This window comes from Leuresthes tenuis, unplaced genomic scaffold (assembly GCF_036924035.1).
Source record: "Leuresthes tenuis unplaced genomic scaffold, fLeuTen1.0.hap1 SCAF_2, whole genome shotgun sequence".
NCBI lineage: Eukaryota > Metazoa > Chordata > Actinopteri > Atheriniformes > Atherinopsidae > Leuresthes > Leuresthes tenuis.
Genome location: NW_027325356.1, coordinates 15,822,841 through 15,833,382, shown reverse-complemented (window position 1 = coordinate 15,833,382; position 10,542 = coordinate 15,822,841). Strand labels below are relative to the sequence as shown.

Here is a 10,542-nt window from a genome sequence, read left to right as displayed (position 1 = left end):
TATTGATAATCCACCATTTTTTATTTTTATTTTTTTTTAAAGCAATGTGGATTATTGGGTGAATTTTGGAAAAATAAAATGTTTGTGTGGTCGGCGCTTACAGTCGGATCAATAAAATGCTGGTGGTAAAGATCGGAAGAGTCGTATCCACTGTACCATTTCACCCACAGCAGAATGTTTGGAGGTAGCTGTATGTCGAATATACTTATTCAGCTCCTCTTTCTCTTTGACATCTTCGTCTCTCCTGCTGTTTGTCCACATTTTGCTTGTGGTTTATCGTGACCGGCTGCCTAATTTCATCTGGTCTGCCTTCGCGTTGTACATAGATTTTTAGAACCATGTGATGACTAATCTGCCTTCTGCCTCTCCTCCTGTACATGAGCCCACGTCAGTCTGTTTTTGGATCTACAGCAACTGTCTGTACTCTTGTCTTTGCTGCTTGCAAACAATAACCGCTGTGCTTTTACCTCTAAATGGGACTGTGCTGTGAACACGGCAGCATTAAACTCAACTAAATGAAAGGGGAACTCTCTCCTTTCCAACGACAATGACTTAAGCCTGTCATTTTCAAAAATGAATCATCCACAGTGAGACCGTGGGAGGAAGAGCTCTCCTTGCTCATATCATTTTGATGTCGCCTCAGAGTAAACTACCGTAGCCTGAAAATGTCACTTTTTTTTTTTTTGCAGTTCATTTACATGCAGTCTTATAAACCTTTTGTATGTTTCACTTTAATTTGAATGATGTAAGTCACAGAGAACATAACGTCACCGGTGTCCCACTTAAAGCAGAGTTCTTTAAATCAACCACTGAATTTGGAAACTCTTTCTTATCAATGCTTCAAATCAGCTGCTTTCAGTCTGCACTGAGAATAGTCAAGAATCTCTGAAGCCATCTGCCCTCTGAGATGCTTCGACAATCAGTAAACACTGAGTCAAGACCAGGTTCCTGATCGCTCCCGTTTGCGACGGACGATGGCGGCTACGTCTTGCTTGAGTGTGGAGACGCTCTGCTCCAGCTGCTCTGAGAAGTCTCTCAGCTGACGACTCTGCTCATCCACAAACAGTCTGAGCCCCAGCAGGTCCGACTCCTCCTGGAGAACACGAACGCAACGTGTTTACAACTCTTTTCCCAAAATTTGCACTTCCCCACCCACAAAATGATAGTCAGACTTGCTATTTCTGATTGACGCATACCAAACTAAAGTAAGCCATTTCAAACCAGGCCAAAATGACAACAAAACTATCTTCAGACCACCGACTTGGTATCTTACAACCCACAGTAGGATCCCAACTGTCACCAGAATCGCTGCTCCACATGCATGAAAACTAACAGGTAATAAATGACTGCAACAAAGAGTAAAACTTGGGCCTCTTTGCAGTGATACCAACAGGAAGGCAGCAGGCAGACGTGGATACATACACTGGGCCTGTGTCTGCGCAGGCGCTGCAGCTGAGCCCTTACTGAGGTCATACTGTGGTAGAAAACTTTCAGAGCACGAGCAAACTCTGCATCACAGCTGGGACGCAGTGACCGAACGCGCCCGCTCTCTACACCTGACACAAGAAGGGAGAACGGTGTGAGAGTGATGGTGCAGGACAGCTTTTAGAAATATACCGATGGGACTTTCTGTTTTTTAAATGTTAATAAACTGACCACAAACTGAGTGTATTGTGAATGTTTCAGTTACCGTTCCTGGTCGAGTGTAATTGCTCTCTCAGACTGTGATTTTCTTTCCTCAGAGAAGCATTAACACTCTTTAGTTCCTCTAAGTCCTGTTGAAGAGCTCTTACTGAGCAATTGAGCTCTGCAGAGTCCACAGCCTGCAACACACACACACATTTATTACAATGTCTTTGAACCAAGCGACAGCTTGACTTTTAGCTGAAATCTGGACTTTCTCATCACCTCCAAAACTGAATAAGTTAGTTGAGAAGTGTTGTTTGGTGCTGCTGCTGCTGCTGGCATAAGAAAAAACTCTAACATCAAACTCACTGCAGCTTCTGGTGAACCTGAGTCATCTATGATGAAGATGCCCTCTGCAGTCATCTTCATTGCCTCCAGGGATGACCTCAGGTTAGTGCAGCCCTCTGAGCAAGAAAACCAACTCAGTAGCAGTTTTTTATGAGAATTTCTACCATTACTTTTTCAATTGTTTCTATATATTCATATTAATGTTTATGCCTCCTGCAGACAAACATCTATGGTGAGGCTAGTCTGTGCTCACAATGTAACAATCTAATTTAATCCACCTCACTCTTAAAAGAGTATTAAAGTGCTTTGCTTTGTATATCGCTCTGAAATAAAAGACCATTGGACAACTTTCGACCATCATCCTTCCCTGACTTCATCCTCACCTTGAAGGCCCCAGAGCTCCAGCACCACAGCGCTGCTCTGCAGGTAGTCCAGCAGACGTTGGGAGGCGTGGGGGGACACAAAGTGGAACCTGTGATCCAACAGTGGATTGATGTTATGCCACACTGCTGGAGTGTAGAGAGGCTGGCTGCAGTCAAATAACCTGAAACTAACAGAGTGTGGAGATGACAGAATGTCAGCAGATAAATTAATGTCTAAGTCCACAAATCAAAGTCTGTTCTCTGCAGATTCTACTTCATTGGGTTCTACTTCATTGTGCTGTCAAACTCCCTCCATGTGGCCCTGCAGATCCCTACAGGAAGCTGCACACGCCTCACCCGATCTGAACACCTCGATTGCGAGCCTCCCTGATCCAGCGAACCCCACAGCACTGATCCAGGACCAGCTGGAAGTCCATTCTTCGTCCCAGTACCTCAGATGGGTCAATCAGGATGTCATCTTCACCCAGAGGGCTGGAAAATGATAATGCTTCGTTACTGACAGCGCTGCGTATGCACTAAAGTGTGTGCATGTGTGTGTGCATGTGTGTGTGCATGTGTGTGTGCGTCATACAGTCCAGTGGAAGTGCATGGAACCAGCTCTGCTTGTAAAATGGCTTCCTCTGTGCCCTCTGACCCCAACACCTGTAAACAGAGATGATCAACTGCTCATCTGTGAATATACTGTCCGATACATGTGTGTACGAAGCATATTTGAGCACCTCTAGTTGTTCTTCCAGAGGGATGCGGAAGGCCAAAGACTGAAGCCAGAGGTGAGCAGTGCCAAGGAGCAGAGGCTCAACCGGATCCCAGAACGGGTCTTTGTCTCTGGGTAATGTTACGACTGACAACCCTTCTACTCTCTGACAGAAGAAAGCAAAGACAAGTCACATGTTAAAATTTCTGTTACTGCTCTGAAATGCAGTATTTGTCAGTATTTAGAAATGAATATATTCAGTGTGTATTTCTTGCTTTTTTTTTTTTATCTCAAATGCTCAGCAACACAAAATATTCCCAAAATTAGCGTGAGCAATGCTCTTCTTACTAACATACGTTGTCTTCGCTCTGCTCAGCCTGGTGCTGCTGGTAGACTTCCTCCATGAGAAACTTGCGGTTGACAAACTTGGCCTTGGACCACATCCAAACCTGCGAAGCAAATTGAAGAACTGAAATCATAGCAGCTTTGGAAGGACTGCATGAAAGGACAGAGAGAACGACCGAGGCCCACCTGTTTGCTTCCCTTAGAGGCGACTCTGACAACAATGTCTTTCTGAAGATCGTGACCTTTAGAGTCTGACAGCGTCAGATTCTTGATCTCAAGCTTGAACTCCACCCCCTGAAAACACAGCAGACAATAACCGTAGTCACATGAGAGCGCAGATTCCAGAAATATGCTATTTGATTTGCAAAGACAACTATTTTTAGTAAGAGCGTGAACTTCAGGAACACCAGTGAATGTGAACCTTGCTAAGTTCCTGGCTCATCTGGTTGGCCTCCGCCACCATGGGCATCAGTTTGATGTAGTCGTAGAAGACGGCGAGCAGACTGGGGTCTGTCTGAGAAGATCCAGCACTGGACTCACCTAATCCCAGACAGATGGAAAACATCCTGCAGCTGTCCCTCCAAAGATCAAATTCCTTCTCTTAGACTTGCTGATCCTCTCACTCACCCAGGTGGATGCCCTCAGCAGCAGCCAGTTCAGACTGGAAGTAATCGTAATCGTAACGGCTCCAGTCATCCCCGCCCCTCTCAGATGGATATCCAATGAACAGGTAGGTACAGTTTGAACCTAAAATTAGACGATCCTACAAGGAAAAAAGATAAATTGTGTGTATTTCAGCTGCATGCAACACAGTCACGTCATATAGTTGTGATGCGGGCCAAAACCGACCAGGTGCTGCAGTTCAGTTGTTTGGGAGACAGCGTTCCCATTTATGATGACCTTTGACCCTGCCAGCGGAGTCAGTGTAACCTGCCGCTGCTCATTCCTGAATACAGCGTGACGCTCCTGAATACTGAGCACATACAAGACACCACACACGCAAGCTTAATGAAGTCAGTCTCTCTAATGTTCCTTCATTTCTACTCTTTTAAAAACTGAGTGAAAATACTCAAACCCTAAGCCCCTGATAGGGATGGATCGTGGGGAGGAGTCACAGAGCCCGATGCCCCACTCACCTGAAAGAAAAGAAAAAGCTGTACAACCCCGCGTTCAAACAAGTGCAGACGCTGATCTGAGACGAGGTTGTAATGAACAGAAAGTGGTTGAAACTGACCTCTGATTAACTCATCTGAAAGGTCAACTGAACTAAAGTGTGAGAGAGTCGCACATCTTACATCATGCAGACAGACTAACCCTCCTGGATGAAAAGCTTAACGACCCCTGACAGCTGAGCATCCTCGTTAATGTTCAGGATGTAGGGATGCATCTGCATCATCCTCCTCTCCTAACAGTGGGGGAGAGCAGCAGGAACTTTATTTGTGCTTGTATGTTAATCAAGAACTACAAACATTTAATTTAAAGTGTGCGTCTGAACCTGTGTGATGTTGGCATACTGCTGCTCCCAGTCTTTCAGCGCCTCCTGCAGGTGTTGTTCCCACAGAGTCTGAATGGCTCTGATCTGGAGCTCATTGTGGGTCAGAAGCTGACGAAGCTCCTCTGAACACAAACATACACCTCAGAGAGACCCTCCCTCATCTTCACCTGCTCAATCCTGTTCTGCTGTGCTTAAACAATCTTACTGGTCTCGTCGCTGGCTCTTCGTCCCTCCTGTCCCATTCGGCTCAGTCGCTGCAGCAGTCTGGCGTTCTCAGCCTTCAGCTCTTTGATGAGCCGCTCAGTGGGGCTCTCGTTCACTACTGCCCGGTTCTGGATACGTTTTGCCCTGAAGAAGAGGGGGCAGTAGAAAGACGAGGGGTGGATGTGAAATTAAAACAGAGGTCATAAGGTCAAGGATGACAAGAAAGAAAAAAATGTAGAAAATGTCTGTAAGTGTGGCAGTCTGGGTCTAAGGCAGAGGAGACAGAGGGGATGTGTCTGAATGTTGCTGGCTGCCAACTTGAATTAAAAACACAGCAGAATAGATTCACTGTACCTCTCAGCATAGCGGAGGGTGGAGAGAGACTCCTCGTAGCAGATATCAGCAGGACTCAGGGTGGCAATCTTGAAAATCAATATCACAAATGATCAATAACTTTAAAAAAAAATCTCTGCCAAGTTCATTTTGTTTATAGTTAGCATCAGTTTTCAAACAGTGTTACCACGACGGTGCGACTGTTGCCCCCTAAAGCAGACTGCAGCAGCTTTGTGAGAGCAGAGTCTCTGTAAGGAATATGGACAACTTTCTTCCCCACCGTCATGTCAGCCAGAGCGCTGGAGGAGAGATGAAGGATGTGGAACACACTTATAAACCGAACCACATGCCAACGAAATAAAACTAAGCAGCGGGCCAACCTGATGACGTTGCCCAGGGTGGTGAGGCTCAGGTTGATGGCTGTGCCCTCTTTGAGTCTGTCAGCTTCTGACCCCGATGACCGCTGACGCTCACTGCCTGCCAGGTCCACCATGTTAATGTTGGACTGCTTTGTGATGCTCTCTTTAGAGAAGATCTTACAGGAAGTGTCAGTCATTTGAATAAACACAGATATAGAGAGATGCACACGCAGGCACCAAAAAAACACGACTTCATTGTTTAATTTTAATCTGGAATGTGAATGAGGAAAATTGCTTTCACGTTAATTACAAAAATAGAATACATGGATGAGGACGTCTTGATTTTGAGGTCTCCTTGGTGTTAAGTCATAATTAATAGATCAAACTATACCCTTCAAGATTTGTCATTTGTTTTAATAACCCAAACTGGAACAGCGGAGCATACGGTTCTACCTGTTTGAGCTGGAGGATAATGAGCATGTGTGAGCGACTGCTGTTGGCGTTCATGTGAGTGGCAGCTGTGGTTCGAGTCCTGGTCCCCTGTTCCATCAACTGCTCCACCTACAGAAACATTTCAGAAATCATACTTTTGAACAATCTCTTTCTGTTAATGAGCTAATGTTTCCCCCAGTAGGTACTATCCTCCTCAGAGCTTGGCTCCAAGTATTCTTTTGTTTCTCCCGCCATTAATATTGTTTCAGTGGAGGTTGGTCACCTGTGTGCTGACAGGAGGATTTACAGGTTCAGCATCAGCCTTTAGGGTAGAATTCTGAAGCAAAAAACCTCCATCTGAAGTCCTTCACAATACAGTAATAAAGCTGTTTCTTCACACTATGGCTGAAACAACTCATCCTGCATCTCCTAAAACACTGTGTCCTCCTCTAACTCCTGAAGAACTGTCTTGATGCTAAGAGTGGAACTGGATTCATATTACTGATATCATGCCTTAATTTCTGCCTCTCCCAAGGACTGTTAGAATTGAAATCATCTATTCTCTAATTGAAACTTATCTATTATTTGTAATGATAAATTTGGTGTGGTGGTTAGCACCGTTGCCTCAGAGTGAGAGGGTTCCAGGTGCAATTCCCAACTGGGGCCTTTCTGTGTGGAGTTTGCATATTCTCCCCATGTATGCCTGGGTTTTTTCCAGGTACTCCAGCTTCCTCCCACCATCCAAAAACATGCATGTTAGGTTAATTGGTGTCTCTAAAAATGTCCCTAGGAGTGAGTGTAAGCATGCATGGTTGTTTGTCTCTGTGTGATGGACTGGTGACCTGTCTACGATAAACTAGCTTTGTAAATTTTGTACCTCACAATAATAATGTTTTCTTTCTCCAAATTATGACTTAATAAGCCGAGGACTCTAAATCCGCTGAGATCAAATATAAAACGGAAGTTGCTCAAGTCAAATGGAGACTTGAATGAGTTGACTCAGGAATATTTAGAGGCTACTTCTTCTTTTTAGATGTATTTTCCATGGATTTCTTTCACCTGTGGTGCACTCTCACAGGGGATTGTACGAAGACCCTCCACATAAAAGCCTCTTTGCTGCTCCTCTCTGACCCGGAGTCCACATGGAGCACGTGACCCCCGAGACAGCAGGTCAACCACCTGGATAGAGGTGACACCCCAAAGGACGGTGTTACACTAATCTGATGAACAGGAGGCAAAGTGAAAGAATTTTAATAAATTTCAATAAAGAAACTTGCTGTTCCCATGGTTACCTGCTCATTATAGATTTCCAACATACTGAAAAAGACCTTCAGACAGATCAAGAACAAACACATTTAGAATATTAAACCACAACATACTTAAAAGTATGTCATGTGACACTTGGCTAAACCCCTAAATGTTTGAAGAAATTCAGCTTGGTCGTTCTTTTGTGTAATCTCGCTGACAGACAGACGACATACAGCACTGATGTCATACATCTGCTCAGGCGAGAGTCTAGTTATGCTTTGAGCTCTTTTACCTGACACTGTCTGTTTTCCTGGTTGTCTCTGATGGCCTGAAACAGCCGGTCACAGAGTTTAGGAACCAGGCCTTTGTTAGGCCCGTAGCCCATCATTGAGTAGCTCTTCCCAGATCCGGTCTGTCCGTACGCCAACAGCGTGGCGTTGTAACCCTGCAGATGTCATTTCGGGTCATTCCATAACTGAGGAGGGTTTGAGCATGATGACATAATGTGTTGCAGAAGACACAGTGTTGACTACCTGCAGTGCATTCTCCAGTATTCCTTCTCCGAGGTCCTGGAACACCCTGTCCTGGAGGATGGATGATATATCATGAGCTGCTAATATGTACGTAAGCGTCTTGTCACCAGGTGTTATCTATTGATTTAATTTTTTTTTATTCATAATTTTTTCAAAAAAAGAACTGACCTGGTCAGCGTATCGCCCCCCTGGTTCCTCTGGACCGTAGAGGCCACTGTCGTCTCTTGTGAATCCATTGTGGGACCAATAGGCATAATCGAAACAGAACGACCGTCGGCTCTGAGGGTCACGTGGGTCCTGGATGCTGATGGAGGTCGACACCATGGAGACGATACAGCGGCTGCCTGCATCCCTCTCTCTCTGTGTGAGGGAGGATGTTATATTCAAAGGTGGCTCTGCCTTACACAGCAGAAACAACTCTGAAATGATGACTCAGCTGAAATAAGTTTTAAGTTGGAGCCATCCCAATCAATGCTTTTCGTGGGTATCAGGATGCTCAACATGAAACAGAAATTTGAAGCGAGCGTCCCATAATTACTTTGATTTGTAAAATGTGTTAACATTGTGAATAAGAGAGCATCTTTAGCTAAAGCAAAAACAACATATTTAAATTTTAACCCTGAAAGTAATCTCAACTCTCACCAAACTGTGGACTTTCTAATTACTAACACAGGGACAAAAATAAATCTAAAACATGTATATGAAACATCAAGGCTCTGTAAGGTTTTATATTCACTACTGACAAACGATTTGAGTGGAAATAGTTTGATAACATTTCTGTAAAACAGCCTTTCTTCCTCTTATTTTTTCTTATTTTTCTTTAGTTTGAGACAAATAAAAAGAATAACATAAAGTGATTGTTATGAAATAAGTATACACATAGTCTACATCTTTTAAGTAGTTTTGGTGCCTAAACCTAATCAAACTGTGACTGAAATCCAAGCATTAATAATGCAAAAGAACATAGTAACAAAATGGTTGGTGTCAGACTTGGTTGCTGGGTTACCAGGATGAAGGATGTAAACATGAACCACAATGACACGGAAACATATAATGTGCACAAGCCAGCACAGCTTAGTGTCCACTGTGATGACGGTTTGTAACCCTGCTGCTGTCCCACCAAGTCTGACAGACTTTTAGATTAAGTAATATTAGCTCAGCATGACGCTTTAACTTAGTAATATTACATGTACCGTGGCTAAATGTACATTTAATGTTATCATTTTCCAGTTGGCATGTCGCTTTAGTCCTCCAGGGCTACAGAGGAGGGACCATCTGTCTTGTTGTCAGTGAACAGCATCTGTCATGATCTGTAGGCGCATTAGCACACATGCCATGGGTAACTTGCACATCTGTGACTATCTAGATCAAGACATACTTTATTGTCCTCTTGGGGAAGTTTGTCATGGACTCAAAGTGCTGTGTTTTGCAACTAATTTCAAAGTAGAAAATGCACAGGACAGTGCATCACAAAACACAGCTCCACCTCATTAAAGCTGAGCTATTTATAAGATTTTGGAGCAATGTATAAATCTGTTGAGATGACAGTGTTTTAGGGATTCTGCTGTAAAAACAGAATTGTCTCCAACCCAGACCTGTCACTGAACAGATTTGGTGCATTATGAGACAAAACAAAATAACAAATGAGGCCCTGAACTATTGGGCTGCTGAAAGAAGATGTGATGCAACGCAGTGATCAACAAGCCTTTCTCCCGTTACCGTCTAAATATATTGTTTGACTCAACTTTGAAATTAGATTTTGTTTTAAGCGAAATTAGTTTCAACATTTGATGAATTGCGTACGTTTTTCGGTTAAATACTAAGTTTAAATGATTTGCAATTCAGATAATCTGTTTCTTTTTTTTTTTTACATTCAAACCTTTTAGGAAACAGGGATGCACCTTGTTATACACACTCAAGAAGAAAAAAATATTGCATTAAGTAAGAAATGGCGAACACTTAAAAAATGACAGCACACTGACCTTGTTGAACGGTCGCACTCTGACGGCCACTTTCACACAGTCCTTGCTGTGCATGTCTGAGGCTTTAGCTCTCATGGTGCAGCTGGCAGGTTATCGGCACAGGAGACAGGAAGACTGAGCGATCAGCTCCTGCCTCTAGAACAACACAACACTGTGTCGAGTTACACAGTGTCGAGGACATGGGGCTGTATGTCAGGGACCAGGGGCCTGAAAATGAGGTCCAGCTGATAACATGTTGGCTTGGTTTGATCAATGAAGAGTTGATGCTGCTATAAACATGTAAGTTTCAATCAAAACACTGCTGAAGACACAACTGCATGCTATATTCATACGTTAACTACTAACATGGCCACTGATCAGTTATTTGATCACATTAAATGATTACCAGGATTCAGTATGCAACTGTTGGGCTGTTCTTGGTTTCTTTCATCTTCTTCGTTAGCGAAGTGGAGCAGTAGGAAAAGGCTGGTTTCACTTTCACCTCATCTAGCGCTATAAATTATAGAGGAGATACAGATCTCTGGCACAGTGGCAACACTTACACAGTTACAGCTTCATTT

General features: G+C 43.7%; 1 protein-coding gene across 1 annotated transcript; it reads right to left on the bottom strand.

Moving 5' to 3' along the window:
- Nucleotides 1–875: 875 nt before the first annotated feature.
- Nucleotides 876–10,181, bottom strand: kif28 (kinesin family member 28). Its single transcript, XM_072380334.1, has 27 exons — nt 9,983–10,181; nt 8,169–8,360; nt 8,001–8,051; nt 7,760–7,912; nt 7,512–7,547; nt 7,279–7,398; nt 6,241–6,348; nt 5,809–5,963; nt 5,616–5,727; nt 5,450–5,517; nt 5,097–5,239; nt 4,892–5,013; nt 4,711–4,801; nt 4,472–4,532; nt 4,246–4,369; nt 4,024–4,159; nt 3,818–3,936; nt 3,583–3,690; nt 3,408–3,500; nt 3,077–3,217; nt 2,929–2,999; nt 2,694–2,828; nt 2,358–2,524; nt 1,996–2,090; nt 1,691–1,823; nt 1,423–1,556; nt 876–1,093 (listed from the first exon to the last, which is right to left on the bottom strand). Exons 1-27 carry the CDS (start codon nt 10,055–10,057, stop codon nt 935–937), a joined length of 3,102 nt encoding a protein of 1,033 aa, XP_072236435.1. The 5' UTR covers nt 10,058–10,181; the 3' UTR covers nt 876–934.
- Nucleotides 10,182–10,542: the final 361 nt, after the last annotated feature.

Excerpts from the sequence above, each read along its gene's own strand:
- kif28 (XM_072380334.1), bottom strand. The coding sequence starts at position 10,057 with ATGAGAGCTAAAGCCTCAGACATGCACAGCAAGGACTGTGTGAAAGTG. Across the intron at positions 7,399-7,511 it reads TGGAAATCTATAATGAGCAG|GTGGTTGACCTGCTGTCTCG; the intron begins GTAACCATGGGA and ends ACCTCTATCCAG. Across the intron at positions 1,557-1,690 it reads ATTACACTCGACCAGGAACG|GTGTAGAGAGCGGGCGCGTT; the intron begins GTAACTGAAACA and ends TTCTTGTGTCAG.